This window comes from Carassius auratus, unplaced genomic scaffold (genome assembly GCF_003368295.1).
Source record: "Carassius auratus strain Wakin unplaced genomic scaffold, ASM336829v1 scaf_tig00027159, whole genome shotgun sequence".
NCBI lineage: Eukaryota > Metazoa > Chordata > Actinopteri > Cypriniformes > Cyprinidae > Carassius > Carassius auratus.
Genome location: NW_020525570.1, coordinates 93,430 through 114,516, shown reverse-complemented (window position 1 = coordinate 114,516; position 21,087 = coordinate 93,430). Strand labels below are relative to the sequence as shown.

At 37.1% G+C, this 21,087-nt stretch overlaps 1 protein-coding gene across 2 annotated transcripts; it reads right to left on the bottom strand.

The window, feature by feature from the left end:
• Positions 1-2,156: 2,156 nt before the first annotated feature.
• On the bottom strand, positions 2,157-20,629 carry LOC113079077 (serine/threonine-protein kinase B-raf-like). Of its 2 annotated transcripts, XM_026251269.1 has the most exons (20): positions 20,242-20,629; positions 15,212-15,313; positions 14,200-14,463; positions 13,607-13,710; positions 13,401-13,503; positions 13,016-13,164; positions 12,671-12,790; positions 11,490-11,649; positions 10,687-10,726; positions 9,896-10,015; positions 8,480-8,613; positions 8,275-8,392; positions 8,105-8,189; positions 6,987-7,163; positions 6,790-6,836; positions 6,557-6,675; positions 6,340-6,471; positions 5,505-5,639; positions 5,135-5,288; positions 2,157-5,035 (listed from the first exon to the last, which is right to left on the bottom strand). In XM_026251269.1, exons 1-20 carry the CDS (start codon positions 20,407-20,409, stop codon positions 5,013-5,015), a joined length of 2,454 nt encoding a protein of 817 aa, XP_026107054.1. In that variant the 5' UTR covers positions 20,410-20,629; the 3' UTR covers positions 2,157-5,012. The 2 variants fall into 2 exon arrangements, with proteins under 2 accessions (XP_026107054.1, XP_026107055.1); XM_026251270.1 differs by lacking the exon at positions 9,896-10,015.
• Between the last annotated feature and the right edge of the window lie 458 nt (positions 20,630-21,087).

Here is a 21,087-nt window from a genome sequence, read left to right as displayed (position 1 = left end):
TACTGCATCTCGCCTCGGATTGGTTGTTTTCCAGAGACATATTAACCAATAGCAGCGTGGAAGAAAAAAAAGAGATCCCGTTTAACAGGTTGCGATCTGGCTGTTAACATGTGGTAAAAGTGACACAAACCTCAATTTTGTAATATTTATTTGCACCAACTAACTAAAACAAAAAAAAATTTGTTAATAAAAATGAATATTTCCTCCCTATTCTGCAGCAGGGTGGGAACTGGATTCCGGACTCTTAAACTGGGATGAAATCTGGATGAAATGTGATTGGAATAATTTGGGTAGGCCCTTGTGTTATCTTCAGAACACAAAATTAAGATGTACCATGTTTACCATATTAGATACACTCTATGTATGTGCATTAATAAATATTAATGTGAATATAAGCCTCAATGTATCTGTTAATCATTTGTGTCTCTCCAGAAGCATTCTATTGTAACCTCTTTATTCATTTGGATAATTTTTTTTAAGTCTTGTGAGTTTGGATGTATAAATGATTACATAATTTTTGGGTGAACCGTCTCCATGGGAAACCAAAGATGTTCTTATTATCTTATACTTTGATAACCAATCACATTATAACCTTTGACGACTCAGAATTTCATTTAATCTTTCGCTGCTGTGCATTTATGTTCATCTTTAATTAAATAAATAAATAAACAAATGAATAAAAATAAACAACAACAAAAACCTATTGCTAACTGCCATGAGTAAAAAAAATAAATAAAAAAATAAAAATAAAAATGCTGTTCAGTTTTCAAAGTATCCTGAAAAAAAATTGTCTCTAAATATTTTAAGCAGCGAAAACTTTCATAATATAATCATTTTTAATAATTAGGAACCAATCGTAATTGATAATAACTGAACACCAAATCAGAATGCTTTCAGAAGGATCATGTCACATTGAAAACTGGAATAATGGCTGCTGAAAATTCAGTTTTGCATCACATTAATGACATTGTAATAATAGTTCACAATATATTTGTTACACTGTATTTTTAAACAAATAAATGCAGCCTTGGTTATCATAAAAAAAAAACTTATAAAAAAAACTTTAAGTTATGAAATTTGTATCTCTTCAGAAGCTTCTGTTGACAGTCTCAACATCAACTGTAGCAAGTTTGAAGTCTCTAACTCAAACCCTATAGCGCCACCAACAGTTCAAAGTTGCAATTATGTTTATGCTAATAACTTTTGAACTGTAAACAAATGAGTCATGTTTATGTATTGTAATTTATAAGTTCTAGAGGCAGGTGGCAGGTAAAATAGGTATCTGCCAGTATTGCAAGTTGGAGGAGCCTACGAAACTCCTGGGTGTAGCACTAAAAGTGACCAAAACGTTCAGCTGGAACAATGCATGTCTTCAAAAGTCATGCATATATTTTTCATTCCTGCGGTCAAGTTACTGCTTTAAAAGAATCTGAATGACTTGAACCGGGCAAAAATTTTGACAACCTCAGATCCACTTTTGACCTGAAAACCTATAGAAGATTTGTGTATGAAAATAGAAATGTATGGAAAAGTATGGTTTACATATATGGCAGATATCTGAGAGAGTGTCTGATATTAAGAGATTACGTTGCTGTACAAATCTGGGCATATGACAGATTTCTCCAGAATGGAAAAAGGTCAAGGGGCAGGTGTACATCGTCCACAGGCTGGGGGTAAAACGACTGGTCAGTGCATCGGCCAACCTTAAGTGCAGGTTGCAGCTCAAGCAAACAATATATACATACATACATACATACAGACCCTAATACATACATTTTGGAAAACTGTTAACAAGAAACTGATATAGATATATATATATGAATGCATTTACTCACCCATGGATGTTGCAACAAGCATTTACGGTCTAGTAGTATCCAAATATCCCACCAAGACAATCTAAATATCCAAAAGTTAGAAAGTCTGTTTGGTAACCTAAATAGTACAAAACGACAGCATCTCTTCTGAAGGATGAAAACAAAGATTTTGAGGAGCAGAGTGGGCAGAACTAGTGAAAGGCAACTCCTTTTAAACTTTACAGAAGAATACAGAAAATAAATGTAGCATCAAAAGTGTTAAATGTTAAATTGCATTTAAAAGCAAGATGTGCTTCCCATTAAATTTCCCATAAAATGAAAATAAAGCACAAAAACATTAGCCAGTTTTCATGCACGTCTTTAATATATCAGTTTTTCATATTCACAACAAATACATTAAGCTCTTTTTTCCTTTTATATTATACAGTCTTAAATATTTTTACACAGAAACATCTCAGAATTTCATCTATCAAAACGTCTTTTCTTAACCTTTATCTCGTAAGTTGAAACATTTGAAGTCATTTCATTGTTTTTATCTCCATGCCTCCTAGCAAACGGACAGTACTTCCTTTGTACAGCTATTTACAGATGAAAAGAGTCTCCCAAACATTTGTATGATAGTTCTTACTTGAATGAACTTGCACTGGCTGGGGGTTTAAAGTGCAGGCAAGGCAACAGAAAGAGAATGTAATCCAGATGTTTTTTGGTGAAGGCTTTAAAAAAAGCAAATAAAACAGGGGGTTGGGTAGTGAAAGTAAAACGTTTTTAGAGAATATATTTATGTGTATCTCTGAGTTTTAATTAAGCAGGTCCCCAAGTATTCCAGTCAAGAAGGATCAATCCTTCACAAGTCAGACCTCAGTAACATTCCCATAGAAAATAAATAGAGCATTCTTAAAAAACACAGCTACCATCTCCATACGCCACCCATGTTAGGTTTGCCAGCTTAATCTGAGAACAAGTCCATTCAAACGTCTCGTCACAAACTATAAATGTGAAAACGGTGACCACCGTCACGACCGAAAGGATCCGTGGAGCTCCTCTCTCCTTAACGGCAAGTTTAAGTGGCGGAACCAATTCACAGAGCATCGCTCTTATAAAAACAATTAAAAAGAGAACCAAAATAAATAAGTCAATCCACCTGAAAAGAAGCAAGAAGATGGGGTGCTTGTCCTCACGCAAAGCCTCGGTTATCTGTGCAACATCAAGTATTTTGTGGAGCCAAAAGCAAAAGTGTCATTTCCTACAAAAAAAGGGGTGGAGCCACTTAATTCACTTAGAAGAGGCTGAATTACGAAAAGCATCCCTACAAGGCCACTTCCACCATCCACAGTGAACTTCGGGGCTACACAGTGCTAGTGTCACTACAGCCCAAAGCTATGCTAGTAGGTTGACGTAGAAGTCTTTGGACCAACTTGAAACGAAGAGTCGCCGCTTTGTCGCATTCTGCGAACAGGAAGCCTTTTGAGTCATAGAGCGAATCGATTTGGTCGAAGATCCAGATAACTATTCTCCAGCAATGGTGAAGGTGGACACAGATGGCGTTAGGAGGTTGGATTAAGCTTTGGTTTTTAGTGTCCCATGGCCCTGCCTGCTTTTGAAATCGATTTTCATTCATTATGCAATCCGGTAACCATGCTTTAACCTCTTCATATGACAAAATATATTAAGTCTTTAAAAAGGCAAAATTGCTTATCTGTGTCAGTCATTTATACAAAGTGCACAGACACACTGCGTAATGTCCATTTCAGCAAATCACAGAATGAGTGAGAGAAAATATATATATATACACACACACACACCTCTCCGAGAGTTTGAGACAACACCGAACAAAAAGTAATAAAATTAAAGCAATATAAATTAATGTAACTTTGCAGGCCTGCCTGTCTATAACACAAGAAAAACTATATGAAACTTAAAAAAAAAAAAAAAAAAAAGACCCGTGAACAAACATATTGGAATGAATCCAGAGGTGCAAGGTCTGAAGAGTTGTCACATGATGGATCCCAAAAAAAAGGAAATCAATTAACTGTTACGGCCTCAAAGGAATGGCTTCTAATGAATAAAGTTGTAGTGAAAAGTACAGAAATACATCTGAAATACGCCCACATTGTAATTCCATAGCAAGGCTTCGTGTTTGCTTTATACAGTGGGTTTTTCTACAAGAAACTTTAAATAATATGACCTTTGACTTTTTCAGAAACATGACATCAGCTATTATAAGGAGGCAAAACAAAATAAAACTAAAATCACATTCTCTAGAAGCGCAGAAATGGCTTTGAATTTGCCCACCAGGGAAATGTTGTATGGTATCTGTGCCGATCCAAGACTAAAAACATTTACCCAGGCTTCTTTGCGTGGGACATTAGTGGGGACGTGAAATGCAAAATAAAAAAAAAGTACTAGAGTTTGTCTTGAAGCAGAATTAAAAGCAAAAGAACCTACATAATATTCAATAATATATATATTTAACAGGTCTTTTGATGGTTGCTTCATTTATACCGCTTCACAAACTATATCTGTAACAGAAAAAAAGGGTATGTTTATCTACAACATATGACCCTTGAGGGGGAAAAAAATGCTTAAAACAAAAGAAATCTATATTATTAGTAACTCCTGCCACGGAACAAACTCAGTGCAAGAGAAAAAACATTTCTAAATATTATTCAAGTTATCTCCTGACATTCAGCACCTTTCCACGACTGCGGCTTGATGGCCTCTCTTATGCCAACTTTCCCATCATTCCATGCCACTGGACCCTGTTTTCTGATTGGCCAGTGCTATGTTTTTCCACTCCAGGGGCGGAGCAAAGGTGGGGCTTGTGCTCCCAATATCATTCATCCCAAACCTGTTTATCTTTCTTCTTGGGAAAAGGTTTTTATTCCCTTCCATAATCTGTCTGGGTTTGATTGCCTTTTTCCTTTCCAGTGACCAGCTGTTGGTTTCTCACCTCAGTCGTTTTTTTATCGAGTTGTCCTATGTGATGTTTATGACATTTTCGTAAATTCAGCAATGACATCCTGCAGAGATCATTTTATTTTAAAGCAATTCCATTGAGGCCGTAGCTCTTCGGGTAAAGAGGAAGAAAAACGGCACATTCTTTGAAAACTATTCCTTTTGTTGTTATGGATGAACCCACCGTAGGAACACAAGGCATCGCAAAAACTGACAAGGGATGGAGCTTTAGGATTTGGAGCATTATTTAAATGCTGAGAATTCACCTAAAAGAGGGCAAAAATGACCGTTTTGTATCAGTTTTCATACTTATTAAAGCAATACAAGTAAAAAAGGTACAACAATGTTCGTGTATGTGTACTTGCCATAGCCACCACCCTGAATGGGTGTCTTGGGGGAAGCGCAGGCGTACAGGCTGAAGTCCTCTGTCTGGAATCCAGCGCGGTTAAGGGACGGTTCAGAAGCACTGCGGTGGATCTTGGGCAGAGAGCGTGCCAATAACTCAATCGAGGCCAGGATCTGCCATAAATAAATAACTGATTAAAATAATAATTTTAACACACACACACACACACTTTTTTTTATTAAAACACATTCATGAAATTTGAAATGAAACTAATTCAAGGCTGATTTGTTAATACCACTCTGTTGCTGTTACCTCAACATAAATCTGCATGGCCTTGACAGATGGCAGGTGTAAATGGGGAAAGCAAAAATAGGTTTTCACAACATTACCTGAGGGAAAAGAGGTCTCTCCTCTCGCTTTTTCTTCAGACAATCTGCCATAAGTCTCTTCATGGCCTTGGGGCAATTACTGCGCACTTTGCTCAGGTCAGGAGAAAGGTAACCCCGGCCAACCATGAAGATAATCTATTCAAGGAAAGATATGCACTGTCATTTCTACAATATTCAGATACTGGCAGTAATTTGTTTTGGTACAGATCGGATTTAAGTAATATAAATCATTTTTACTAGTACATTACACACAGTACCATAAACATTCAAAACTGATGATAAAATAAAAAAGCATAAGTAGTATTCATGTTTCTGTACTCAACCCTCTACGCACACCTTGGTAATATAATCGCCATTGGCTAGTACTTTTTTTTGTTTACTCACCAGACATCATATTATTTCACACACACACACACAACTTATCTTTGTAAAATGGCACAGCTTCTTAAATCTTAGCCTCTAAGTCAATCAAGCATTATATAATGGTTTTATGATAATTAAGCACAATTTAATGATATAACTTTAATGATTAGAACTAAAACTTGGTAACCATGTATGAATGCATATTTGTCATTTTAACTGATGGTGATTCTTAAGATACTGTTAGTCCTTCAGGGTTTTTGTAATAAAAAAATAGCAATAGATAATATTAATTATTATTAAAAGATAATACTACTACAAATTCTAAGAATATAGTTTACATGTAGCGCAGTGATTCACTCGCTCTCTTTGCATGTGTGAGAAACAGCGTGATCAGCAAAGCAACAGGTGCGCGGTGCCGTGTTTTTCTGTCAATAGTGATAGTTCACCCGAAACACACTTCTAAGAGGTTCACCTGATCTCTGTTGTTGATGTTCGAATAAGGCAGAGCCCCTGACATGAGCTCGTAGAGCACAATACCAAACGCGTAGACATCTGACTGGAAACTGTATGGGTTTTTATCCTGCAGCCTGATTACCTCTGGAGCCTGAAGCAGACCAATGAGTCAGTCCAGATGCAAATATCAGTTCAGAAGAAACTCAAATATAGTTAAGACATGCTCCTTCCCTCACCATCCACAAGATAGAGCCAGAAAGCTGCTCAAACTGGTGTGAGCCACTCCAGCGGGATTTCACTGTAGCCAGACCGAAATCACCAATCTTTACTGTCAGGTCCTCATGCAAAAAGATATCTAGGGAGGTGGTGTTAAGGCTAAGAGCATGCAGATGCACACATGCCTGTCAATACGAACCATTTTTTAGATTGCTAAAAATTATTATAATAATCAATATTTTACAAAGGATACTGTTACTCTTCAGATCTCTATGGATGATGGACTTGGCGTGCAGATAGCTGTGGAAGAAAGTGTTATAACCCGAGCAACTGAGTATCATAACAACGGCAGGTTTCACGCCTTCTATTCAAGCTAGAAGACTAAATGGATTCTTTATTTCTAAATATTACATTTCACATTTTCTCTAAAAGCTTTTGAGTGTCACTCACTCCATGCCCTGAGCTGTCTGCCGGGCAATGTCAATCAGCTTGATCATCTCAAACTTGGTCTCGATGATGTGCAAGTGGTGGTAGAGACTCGAGCCTTCACACCACTGTGTAACTATAGCCAGCTGGGGTTTGGTGGTGTAGCCCATGAAGAGCAGGATGTTCACATGGCGGGTTTTCCTGCGGGAGATAACAAATATTCAGTATGCTTTGACAGAACAATGTTTTGATAGAACATTAGATTAACATTTAAATGACAAAAAATCTAAGGTTTATAAATAACTAGTGAACTGGGACTTTTGTAAATATTTAAATACTAAGTTTCATTGCTTGATTTCAAAAAGGATTGGCAGGATACCATCAGTTAACCAGGATAGAAAACACTTTAATACAATAAAGTCAGTGGTCAGTGAAAGGATGTGCTTAGGCCTTATGATTATAGTCAGTCTTAGGAGGTCAAATTAAATATTATATACACCATAGATTTCATTTTATACTGTTTTATATTTAATTTAATGGTTTGATTGAATTATTTACATTTTTACAATTTAATATATAACATTTAATTTGTGATTAAATTGGGATCTTTTGATTATTTTTTTTTCCAATAAAAATTTTATAAAATAAACTGAGGTCAAATTTAATATTACGTACATCTGATTTGTTTATATTATATTACATTTAATATGAATAGTTTAATTTAAATGCAATAATTTAATTACATTTTTGCAACCCGGTTATTAACCATTGGGATAGTTTTTGATTATTTACTTCCAACAAAAATTCAATAAAAACATTATAAATTAGTACAAATGTATAAAAAATAAACAATGAGGAAGAAATAAATACTATGATATTTTATTACTTAATGGTTGACCCTGCTTCCATTCATTGGGGTAATTTAAACCCTTTAGATTATTTTATTTAAAAAATTAAAAAAAAACATAAAAAAGTAAAATAAATATTTATAAAATAGCATGTAAAAAAGCAATGGTTTTAGGAATTATTATTTTTTTTTTACTGCTTAATCACTATCTAAAACCTACAGTTTGGACAGACACCATCTCGGTTTTGAAATCATGAACAATTTTAGCAATTTTGGGCCTTATATAATATCTTACCTGAGGACACCCACTTCATTCTTAAAGGCCTGTAGCTGCTGTGGAGTGGGAGCTGTGACATTCAACATCTTTACTGCCACATCACCTATGAGGAAGAGGAAGACACTCATTTAGCCTTTTCTGTACATTCCTTTTTAATCTGAAGACCAAAACTCTTTCACAGGACCTACCGTGCCACTTCCCCTTGTAGACGGTTCCAAAAGAGCCAGATCCTATCCGCTGTCCCAGGGTGATCTGACCTTCCGGGATCTCCCAATCATCGCTCGAGTCCCGTCGACCCAGGGTTTTCTAAATATTAAACAAAATAAATGTCAGAAAACCATCTCGAATGAACTTTGACCAAGACTAAAAGTGTCAAGTTCAAGAGATCTGCACCATTTTATTGCGGTCCTCAGATGAAGACGACGGCTTCCGCTCTCTCGGTTGGCAGGGTGATTTGGACACCTTCACATTGGGCAGGGAACCAGGCAGGGAGGCAGGAGGGGTGGCCGACAGGCCCGGTGTAGAGCCTGGCATCACGAGAGGTCGAGAAACAAAATACAGTTACTTCAATGGGAAATATTGAAGTCAAAGAAGAGAGAGACAGAGTAACAGGGGAAGAAGACAAAAGGAAAAAAATCTAATCTTAAGAGTCACACAGGAGAGAGTAAGAGAGGAAAGGGTCACGTCTGATGTATGCCTCCAATGAAGTATACTATCAAATCCTGAGACACATCCCATCTCTTTCCCAATGGACAAATCAAAAAGTAACCCCAAAAATGTATTTGTATGCTAAATTACTGTAAGGATTAAGGACTCTAAGGTTTTTTTAAAAGTCTAAGGACTTTTAAGGTTTTTATTAAGTGAAATAAAATATAACTATTATATGAAAATCATGAACTTAAAATAACAATAATAATAATAATAATAATAATAATAATAATAATAATAACTCAATTATGAAAAATAGAAATGTGGCCTTGACAACTAACTGACATAAAATAAGTTTAATTACTACAGTTTATTACTAAAACTGAAAAAATTTAAAGTTAAATAGACACACTAACTAAATTGACAAAATCACATCAAATTACATAGTGTAAAAACAAACTGAAAATGACAAAGCAAATTCAAAATATTAAAAATACTCAAATATAAATATAAATAATATTTACATAATATAATTAGAAATGAAAAATAATATTAAAATAACACTGTCCGATACAATTAAGCCGATATATATATATATATTTTTTTTTACATTATGGTAAATAACTAATAAATGGCAACATTCATTACTACTTTTTCTAAACTAATAATAATAATTATTATTATGCAAGATGTAAGTGAATTTAGGCATAACACTATTAACATGTACAGTATGAAAAATTAGTATTCATTTTGAGATTTATTAAAGATTACTTATCTGTTATTAAATTGTGTTTTTAATGATTAACAGGGTGTTAGGTAATGGCAAAATATGATCAGAATATAAAATATATTAAATGCTGACTTGCTGAGTTATTATCATTTAAAAGTAGGGGCTGCACATCTGAAATATCTTTTGAGTGAAATATGTGCCTTTTTTTTTGCCTTAGTGAGTTTGTAGTGTACTGAGGAGTTGAGGAAAAGTGACTGCCGCCCATCATACGTCAGTGAAAATGTTTGCATGAGAGGAGTGGCAGAGAAAGTCAGAATTTAAACAAGGAGGAGTGAAATATGTCAACAAAACACACGAGGTGAAAGACAAACACAGACAAGCAAAAGACAAGACAAGGTGTGGAACACAGCCACGCACGAAGGCCTAGCTACCTCTGAATACTGGCTCAGGCTCAAAATCAAAGACAATGTCATTGGGGTGGGAGGACAGAAGGGGGCTTGAGGTCCGTGTTCGGTTCTTCCTCAAGCAGCGGGCTGGGTGTTGCGAGGGGGCTGCAGGAGGGAGAGAGACAGACACGGAATCACTGGCCCCCGAAGCTCAGGTGCACTTCCTGTCACCAACTACCAAAATCCTGTGTCTACTCTCAGAGCTTCTTTAGAGAGGATCAAGCGAATTCTAGGTGACACAGAGCCAGTTCTTAATTATATCTGTGTATATAGTCTGTTCTCCCAAAAATGAGAATTCAGTTATCATTTACTCACCCTTGTATCGTTCTAAACCCGTTTTAATAAAAGAGCAACTCGAACATTCTTCTAAACAACTTCTTTTAGATTCCACAAAAAAAGAAAGTCATACAGGTTCGGAACGACATCAGGGTGAATATATGATGAATGAATTTTCATTTTTGGGGTGTTACTGTCCCTTTAAACAGTTCTGGGACATGTTTTGAAGGAGCAGTAAGGATAGGGGCGGGTTTTGAGAACACTGATTAGAAATTAGTCGTTTACAGCAGCTCGCTAGTGATAAAGAAAAGAGCTGAAGCGATTCACAAAGTGGACAGGGGAGAGAAAGGCCTGTGTGTCAGCTTTTACTAGCAGGCAGAGTGAAATGGATCAGCTATCCCAAACTTCTAAGGCCAATGACACAGAGACAGCACAAAGACATGGGATGACGGAAAGCCATTTGAATTCAGTGTACGTTTCCTGATTCGAACAGCACTTACCTCCATCTGACCTCGGTAAGCCTTGATCACGGATCAAATCCTGTACAGAAATAACACCGATTAGCAGGGACTAGGGGAGATCAGTAACAGTTTCTGCTTTTTGCTTACAGTGCACTGCAAATGAACCTTTGGTTATTTTGGGTATAACAAATTATATTAATAAGATTATATGGTTAAGGATAGTTAAAAAAATTTTTTTTTTAAAAATGTAAATAAATAAGAATGTATCTAAAATAAAAGCACACTTCATATATTAACAATATTAATATTTAGTAGTATTACTAGATACTAATTTTTTAGATTCAGGAAGTGGTAAGTAAAGACAAAACCACAAAACCCGTCTTAAGTGTCAATTTTTTAAAATTGAGATTTATACATCATCTGAAAGCTGAATAATTAAGCTTTCCATTGGTTTATGGTTTATGGTTTATTAGGACCGAACAATATTTGGCCGAGATACAACTATTTGAGAATCTGGAATCTGAGGGTGCAAAAAAAAAAAAAAAATTCTTAGCAATGCCTATTTCTAATCAAAAATGAAGTTTTGATATATTTATGGTAGGAAATGTATAAAATATCTTCATGGATCTTTACTTAATTTCCTAATAATTTTTGGCATAAAAGAAATATCGCTAATTTTGACCTATACAATTTTTTGGCTATTGCTAAAACTATACCCCAGTGACTTAAGACTGGATTTGTGGTCCAGGGTCACATTTTAAAGTGGGACCTATTACATTAAAATGGATTAAATGCTTTTGCCTAAAATAAATCGATTAGCTGTTGAACTGTCCAGTTCTCACATCAATGTTGACGGGCTCGATGGTGTTGATATGGACGTTAGGGGCTGAGGAAGAGCGATCCCTCTGGCCAAACTGGTTGCGGTGGTCCTCCTCTCCGGGTCTAAAGGACTGTGGGATAGGGATGGATTTGGATGGGGACACAGTAGGATGGCACAGAGACCTGGAGAAAACAGACAATGAAGTTCAGCCTAGTACATGATTAAAGCCACTTACACGCTATAGTATATACTTAACGTGACCCTTATAAATGATCAATTAAAAGATAGATAAGCAGTAAGTACTACATATATGTGTGTGTGTGTGTGTGTGTTTGTGTACACTTCCAGTCAAAAGTTTGTGATCAGTAAGTGGTGTTTTTATGTCTTGTTTTGAAAGAAATAAAGACTTTTATTCAGCAAGGCTGCACTAAATTGATCAGAATAAACAACGAAGACATTTATAATGTTACAAAAAATAAATACTTTTCCTATTTTTTACTCTATTTATCACAAATCTGAATGTCTGTTTCCACCAAAACATTAAGCAAAATCTTTTTCATAATCAGAAATTATTTGTGAATGATTTCTGAAGGATCATATCAACTGCAGTAATGACTTCTGAAAATGTACTATGCCATCACAGCAATAAATTACATTTTAAAACATTGAAATAAAAAGCAATTATTTTTAATTCTAATAATATTTCATAATATACCTACTTTTACTGTATTTTTTTATAAAATAAATACAGCCTTGGGGAGCATAAGAGGCTTCTTTGAATTTATTTATTTTTATTAACAAATATATATGTATATATATATATCACTATTATATAAAATATATAAATATAAATGATTAACTGTTTGACATAATTATATTTAATATTACATATGGTCACATTTTATTTTAAGGTCCAGTTCTCACTATTAAATAACTATGACTTTTGCCTCAATAAAATACTAATTACTGATTATTAATAGTTCATAAGGTAGTTGTTAAGTTTAGGTATTGGGTAGGATTAAAGATCTAGAATATGGTCATGCAAAATATGTGCTTAAGAAGTAATAATAAACAGTCAATATGCTAGTATTATGCATGCTAATAAACAACTAGTTAATAGTGAGAATTGGTGTCACCTTATGTATTAATAAGATTTACTTTACTACATGGTCACTAGAGTGCAGATGTGAAGTAAAATCTCACCCAGTGGACTCGGATGGAGGGAGGGAGGGATACATCTCTGACATGGGTGTCGTGCCCTCAGACGACGGCTCCTCCTGGGTAAAGGGGTGGTGCACTAGAAATTTTGATGCCAGCAGTAAACTGAACATCAAAATTATAAACAAAAATTATAACATCAGTACAAGTTAATTTTGCATAACCATCACTTAACCGAAGCACAAAACTGTAATCAGACTAATCTAATATGCGAGAAGGATTTAATTTGAATAGTATTTACATGCTTTATTTTACTGTGCATTACGCATGGAACAAATTTCAGCCTTTTATGGATCATGCAGAAGTGAAAAGTCTCCCATGAACACTCACTCCAGCTGATCGTAGTTGACACACATGAGCGGGACCTCTGTGCTGCAGCGCTGGTGGAACTTGTAGCCGCACGTCTGGCAGCGGAAGCCTTGAAACAGCAGCTTCCGGCAAAAGTCACAGAAGGCCAGCGTGAAGAAGGTCTTTCGCACCTGTTGAGTCGCCGAATAACACTTAAAGAGTAATTCCAAAGAAACGAGATGCTTCCGAAAAACAATGCATTACGGACAAGCGGGGAAACACCACAACAAATCTTCAACATGTCGAGGTGTATTTAAGAAGAGCAGAAATGACCACACCAATGACATGTCAACTCTCAGCTCTAACTTAACTCCTTTTTGTCAGATTTATTTTTAAACCAGTCTGTGGTCAGTTTCATCATACTCACAAAATTATGGGTCGTCAGTGGCACATTCTCTAAAACCTCAACATGGAGCTCCTCCCCCGTCAACCAGGAAATGTCTGTGTCCCAGCCAATGGGCTTCTTCTCCCTAATGTGGGCGGGGCACATCAGTAAACGTTAAGTACAACTCGCAGCGTGGCTTGTTTTAGCACTAATGATGTTAATATATGCGTTCAGAATACAGTTCTTACCCATCCTGAACCCTGTAAACCGCACAGCATTCTGGGATCAGGCCTCGCATCATCAGAGCCTTTTTTAAGGAGTCTCTCACAGTCATCCCACAACGAGCTGGAACCTGAAACACGCACATAAACCACACACACTTTCATCTCCTTACAGTGAGAATGCGGTTGCGTCTGGCCACGTTTGATTTCTTGGCTCCAGCTCATACTGCCGCTTCTCTTCGCTAAACCAACAGAGACCAGCTGAGCACATAATCAAAATAAAGGGGGTCACCTACATTTGCTCATTTCCCATGGAGTCCCTCCACTCTACAATCTGGTTGGAATGGAAATTCCTTCCAGAAGCCCTGTCTGAAATCTTACTGTGAAGTATCGTCAAAATATCCTACCATCTCCATTCATGACCAAACTTATCAAATCCAGAAGTGGGCAGATCATTACAGATATAACGCACCTACTTTTTCCAAATCCCCCAATTCAAATTCTGTCATTAGGTCAGTATTATATAAGTAGTATGCAGCATTTACATTATAGCGTTCAGTTATAATACGATTTTGAATTCTTTTTATATTTTCAGTACCAAACAACAATCAATCACTCACCACTGTCCTCTGTTTGTTGGGCAGGAAAACCCTTACGATGGGTTTCTGGGGCGAGCGGGGATTCCCTCGGGTTGGGTCTGTAGGGGTCTGCAGGACAGCTAAGGTGTTTGGGGTGGCGGGGGCGCTCTGGGTGCCCGGTCCCTTCACATCCAGAAGGATGGGTGTGGGCGAGGAGCAAAACTCAGTTCCGTTCCCAATGGCCTCCAAAAGCTGCTGTTCCCGCTGCTGTAATGCATCCAGCTTACTAGTGTACTCTTCATATGCCTGTGGCGTGGAGGAAATAAATCATTAATACTTTATGAAAATGCTTCGCATAAATGCTCGTTGTTTTGAACCTGTTGAAGGATAAATATCTGGGGTTATCCATTAGCAGTTATGGCATACACGAGGGGAAATGCTACTGATAAAGGCTACAAACTAAAGACATTCATCAGTTCTTTTCTTCCTTTAAATTTATTCAGTTGTTTCAAACATTAGATAAATGATTTGCCAAACCCCCTAGATTCTGAATCCCTTGTAAAGCAGCATGCTAACTGACACGGAACCTTAAAAGTGATCATAGTAGTTTTCCATTAGCACGTTGCTATGCTCTAATAAACATAAAAAGTACATGCACACATAAATATTCCACTAGTCCATTTTAATTGGTCCTTTTGAATTTTTAATAATTTCTCCCACCAACTCCCACCAACACTATGCGTGTTGCAATGCATTATGGGATGGACACCTGGGATGCTGCCTTAGAGTTTGTCTAAAAGTGGTGTCTTAAAATACACCTGACTTTAATAAAATATGATCTATAATGCCTGAAAATGCTACTAGATTTTCTAGATTTTTGAACAAAGCCCAAAAGTTAACTGCGAATATAGATGGTGTCAAATTCAAGTCACTTCATTTATGACATTCTGTATATCATCCATCTTTTTAAATGAACTTTCTTGGTATAGTATAACAGCATTACATTACTCTCAATTCACACCCGTGACCGACACTCTTTGCTGGCCCAACTCACCTCCAGGTATATAGATGGCGGATTGTGTTCTCCTCCAAACTTATCTAAAAGGGCTTCTAGGTGCTCTTGGGTTAACTTAATCATCTGTTTTATGTTCCATATCTGGAAGGAAAATTATAAAGTTAGCAAGTCAGTTTTCCCAGCTTCCTTTCCTAGATGATTCCTAGGTTCTCCTGTTTGAGCAAGGATCTTTGAACTTGACCATGCAGAAGTGAGGACCTCATGCCGTGCTGAATCTAATAAACAGAATAATTTGCTTGTCTTTACTAAGCTGTGAAAGCTAACACTGACGGCTGTCTCTAGCCCGGCCCACAGAAACTGTGATATAGTGATTAAATCTGAGGTGTGAAGTAAATATACAGAGTGAGCATTAGCAAAGAAACTGCTTCAACTTTTTTGTGCGTTACTAAATTCATAAAATGACAATCATCATCATCTTTATCAGTCAGCTCTGATATCCTAAACGTACATTTTATGCAACTTTGATGTACAAAAATCTGACTTTCACAACCCTAACCCTTTAAACATCATACAACATTTATCAGGAGACAATAGATCTTGATTTTTTAGTGGTTGAAGATTGTATACATTTCAATTACAGCATGCTTTTAAAACCACTGATGTCATGATTGTTCGCAACTGCAATTCACGGGGGTACTATCTCATTCAATATTATATATGTTTCTCTCTTCTCTACAAAATTTCAGCCAAGCATTTGCTCTAGGAAACATGCAAGCAGTGCACTTGTTCCAAATAGCCAATAAACATTTTTCAATTTTGCCAAGCAATACAACCAGCACCATAAAATACTCCCAAGTTCACTGGGAAATGTCCCAGCCAAGTAAACACAATCTGACAGCGCTACAAAGCTTTACAAGTAAACTTTATTATGATCACCATTTGGAGAAACTATTTTCCAGTAGACGGTCAAGAAACTTGGAATGCCTCAACACCCCCTTGAAATAGCACATTTAAGTGCATCTAACTTTAGTTCTGATTTTAAAAATCCTGCATTCCGAGAGTCAAGCTGCCACTTGATTCCTAATCAACGGTGCAGATAAACTGGCTCTACTAGTCAAATTAGTGTGAAAAAAGGCACTAGTGACAAGGGACCTACTCTTGCCAGTCTTGCCAGAATAAACTCAGATAAACAGACGAAGATTGCTGACAGTTTCTTAAAAAGACATTGGTTACGAGCCTTTCTTTTAAAGCAAACCCCATGTGGTAACAGACTGCGTTTCCAGCATGATGCAACGTAACCGAGACCATTTAAAAGGTCCCCTTCTTCGTGATTCCATGTTTTAAACTTTAGTTAGTGTGTAATGTTGTTGTTAGAGTATAAATAATATCTGTAAAATTATAAAGCTCAAAGTTCAATGCCAAGCGATATATTTGATTTAACAGAATTCGCCTACAAAAAAACGACCCGTTTGGACTACAGCCCTCTAGTTCCTGCAGGAATGACGTCACTAAAACAGTTTTTTTGACTAACCACCGCCCACATGAATTCACAAACAGGGGGCGTGGCCTTGTTGCGCTCCGACGGAGAAGAAGGAAGAGCTGTTTGTTTTTGTCGCCATGTCGTTGAAACGCTGTTTTTTTTATCTTGAAGTGCAATCATCTTTGTTTGGGCTTCCCAGGAACGCTGTACTTTGAGATTAATGGTTACAATTTATGTTTAACTCGGTTCCCTAACATTAGAATGCACATGTAAAACTATGTGCAGCTCATTTTGCTGAGGACTTGCTGAGGACAACTTTCTCATCTCAATCAATTTAATGCCGGATTCGCACAAAGATTATTCTTGAAAGATGGAGCAGTTCCCTCTTTGTCTGGAGAAGGCGTTGTTTATGGACCACAACCGGTAAGTGTATTTTATTATTTAAGTTGGTGCGTTTAACAGTTTCTGTAACTTATTACACAAAGGGCAACGCTGTTTAGCTTTGTTAACTAGATGTTAGGGCTGTGCAAAAAGACAAATGCGGTTTTCATGCGCATTTCGTCAGTAAAAACGCTCCTGTGACTATAAATACATCTCCAGCAAGCGCGTTCTAGCCCAATCACGTTACCAGGAGGGCAGCCTGCTCTCAGCTGCTGTCGAATCACAACACAGGAACCGCTGGCCCAATCAGAACTCGTCACGTATTTCTAAAGGAGAGGCTTCATAGAACAAGGAAGTCATCAGCCCGTTTTTGTGACAGTGAAAACAGCGGTATACAGATAAGTGAATTGTGTGAAAAATACTGTTTTTTTACACGCGAAACATGAACACATGTTATATTGCACATTGTAAACACAATCAAAGCTTCAAAAAAGCGCGTAAAATGGGACCTTTAAACAGATACACGTGAAATACTTGCAGCCATATACAAATTCTTTCATCATTTTCTCATCATCATGCTATCCCAAAAATCCTATGACTTTCTTTTTTTCTATAGAACACAGAAGCGGAAGAACATATTTTAAATATTTTGAAGAATATACTGTTTTTTTTCCCCCTCCTTAATAAGAATTTAAAAAGGAACTGGAACTTTTACACTTGAAAAATTATGCAAACACCACAAGAGTAGTCCATATAAGTTCTGAAGCCATATGATAGCACTGCATAAAAAACAAACTGAAAATAAAGTCGTTATTGACAGAAATTATTTGTTTGAATGTTCTGTTAATGGATTGGATTACTCGGACTCTCAAGTTCAATTCAATCTAGTTGTGACAATTAACAGCCAACTGAAACATAATATGTCATTATATGATACTTTTAGGATGCTTTTGAATCTCTTTTCAACAATAAGCTCCAGTGTAATTGTATCAAAACAAAGATCTTATCTTCAAAGTTGTACAGTTGTAGAACTACATAATGCGAACTTTATGATAGAATTTTAATTTAGGGTGAACCATTCCCCTCAACATTCATGTCAATAATGCAGTAATGTTGAAACTCAAAAACACTCAATACATGTAACCAATCATTTAAGATTCTGGTTCAACGTAGAAGTTCAACAATCTCCCACTGCAAAGCCCATCAAACTAATCTTTATTGGGAAGATTTGTTGCAAACCCTGCAAAGGGTTTGGTGGTTATAGCCCTGACCTAGGGATGCAACGATACCATTTTTTCAGAACCAATCCGATCCGATACTGAAAATTCTGAGTATCTGCTGATACCGATCCAATGTAGAATCAATGTAGAATTTGTATACTTCTGTGTGTTGACCTGATCATCACTCTTTTGTGTTAATCTAAAAGACATTTCTTTTAAATGTAAGGCACAGTAAAACAGGCAGCAACATGTGATAAATAGGACAGAACAAGAAAGACTATTAATAATATTTGATTGCGCAAAACAATTTAGGTAATTTGTGGATGAATGCTAACTGGAGACATTAACCGTTTCAAACGATTCAGTCCGATTTGGTGAACTGGTTCACTATGAAAAACCGGTTAAATCAAACGATTCGTTTGCAAACCGGACGTCACCCGTACAAAGGGAAGAGATATTGATACGTAGTGTATTAAATCTGTGTGTTAGTTTATTGAGGCTTTTCTTTTAACAGTTTTAAACCTCAGTTACTGTGCGCTCTTGAAGAGAGTTTCATCGTTTTGACTGTAGTAACCGAACGCGACATGGAGTTTGATTGCTGAATGGAGGATGAAAGATAGCCACATCAGAGAGAAGAGTTTGTGTGAACTTGAATTTAATGACTTTGATATTAATCTGTACCTCACACTGAACTATGGAACAGCTTCAAAACACTTGAAATACGTCCACGAAAATGTTTTGGATCTTTATAATGTTTTCGTGCCTTTCGTGGGGCTCAACAATAACACAGAATAGTATACGCACAGTATCGGATTTGGATCGGTCTCGTCTGACCGATACACAATCTACAGAAAATGCCAGTATCGGTGCCGATACCGAGTATCAGATCGATGCATCCCTACCCTGGTCATCAATAAAATGTTCACTCAGGTAAATCTTTCGCCATTCTGTAACAATACCACATTTTTCACTTCAAGTATGTTACAATACTGTTACAGTCTAACCCTGTAACAGCAGCCAGCAGTAAAATTAATCTAATTAGAACTAAGCACTCCTACAACAACTTACACAAGCAGCTCTTTAATCCAACTAGTCTGCCAGTAAAATAGGTAAACTGTTTCCTGAATAGCTGGGTTTGTATGACGGTGAAAACTTTTTTTACTTTCCAAATGAATCAGAAAGAGTGGATGCTCCTGGAAAATTCAAATTAAGCTAGAAGGAGAGTTTTGAAAACATGGTAGATGGTGTCTGGATAGCTTGACACGAAAGCTGGTCAAACAGGTTCCAAAACACAGCTGCTAACTTAAACTGGATGCTCCTGAAGTGTGCAGAAGGTGCCCACGAAATACCCCAGTGTGTCCATGGAACATAAGCCTCATAAGTGATGTGTGCTGACAGCTTACAAGAAACATGCACAATGCAATACATTTGCACGAGATCAAAAAGAAATGTAGAACGTTCGCAGGGCCCAGTGCACGAGCACAATGACATCACTGCAGAATTAAATGTAAATGTAAATGCTTTCGAACGCTGACTCGCAGCTCGCGCCAGCTGCTGACACAAAGGATACAAAACCATGCAAGCAAGCCGCTAGTATTCCCCGTTGCATCTGTAGTTTCCCATTAATAAGATGCATCGCAAGGTGAGATATGTAGCATGCATGCTATGCATCGGGGTCGGGAGGGGGGATATATAAAAAATGAAACACGAACAGGCCTTCTGATAAACATTGGCTCAGGGAACTGCAATGAGAGAATTATAAATGGCGTCATTCGGAAATGCACCTTGCGAGAATGCATGAAAGCACGTTATAAGATTTTCTCTACTAAATATTTATGTAACGTTATATGCGTGCATTATCTCGGCCCTTGCAATGTACTGCATCCCTACATGATCCGTATTACAGCCGGTGTTTCCTGAACCTTTACATCTAGCCCAGCTCCGCTCAACACCGGAGCTCTGCTTTAACCCCGACTCCCCCATTGTACCTCCTCGGGAATGTCCTGTTGGCATTCGGTGCTGGCCGCTCCTCCGGGACAGTCGGGTTCGAGCCCCGCGCCCAGCTCGTGCAGTCCCGGATCCCGCTCCGGATCGCGGTTCATGGCGTCTCCGTTGAAGACGGGCGGTGGGGACTCGGCGCTGCTCAACGCCGCCATTTTAAACCACGAGAATCTGAGTGGAAAATAATAGAGGAAAGAAACCGAGAACGAGACAGGAGGGGGAGACAGATTCACCAAATGTAAACCCGTGGAGGGGTAAACGGGGATACTGGACGCCGACCAGTGCGCCAATAATAAAGTCTAAAATTATAAAAACAAGTCACACATTTGTTTCAGCCATGTCGATCATGCATCTTGAATTATCCTTTTTAATATTATAGCTTATAAGGTAGACCATAAGAGATCTATTTTATCTTATAACTCCTAAAAGCTCTGCATAAACATTATTATTTATATATATTTTTTTTTACCTATAATGATGAAGTAGAATCCAGAAAAGTACAAAGTACTGGAAAAATATTAACCCCTATTTGAAATCTAAATTTCTAAGGCCGCCAAATTATCAGCATTATCAAAACTTTGCAGAAAACCTTCTTCTACGTTACTTCGGATAGTTCTTAGTAAGCAAAATGCCTTTATAAAGTACAACTTTGAACAGGAGAGTAACCTGGAAAGTTATTTTCAGGAAAGTTATGATGAGCTGAAAAAATTTACTTTGTAACCTAAGAACGAAGAGTTGGTCTACTATCAATATTGCTAAAATAAAGTACAAATTACCCAAAATTAAAAGTAATCATGGTCAATAATTCACGTACTGTACACCCCTGCAGGCCA

Bases quoted from the DNA above. Each gene is read 5' to 3' on its own strand.
- LOC113079077 (XM_026251269.1), bottom strand. From the start codon at position 20,409: ATGGCGGCGTTGAGCAGCGCCGAGTCCCCACCGCCCGTCTTCAACGGA. The intron at 14,464-15,211 runs GTGAGTTGGGCC...TCCACGCCACAG, and splicing joins CGCCATCTATATACCTGGAG to GCATATGAAGAGTACACTAG. The intron at 8,393-8,479 runs GTGCAGATCTCT...TTTAATATTTAG, and splicing joins CTGAGGACCGCAATAAAATG to AAAACCCTGGGTCGACGGGA.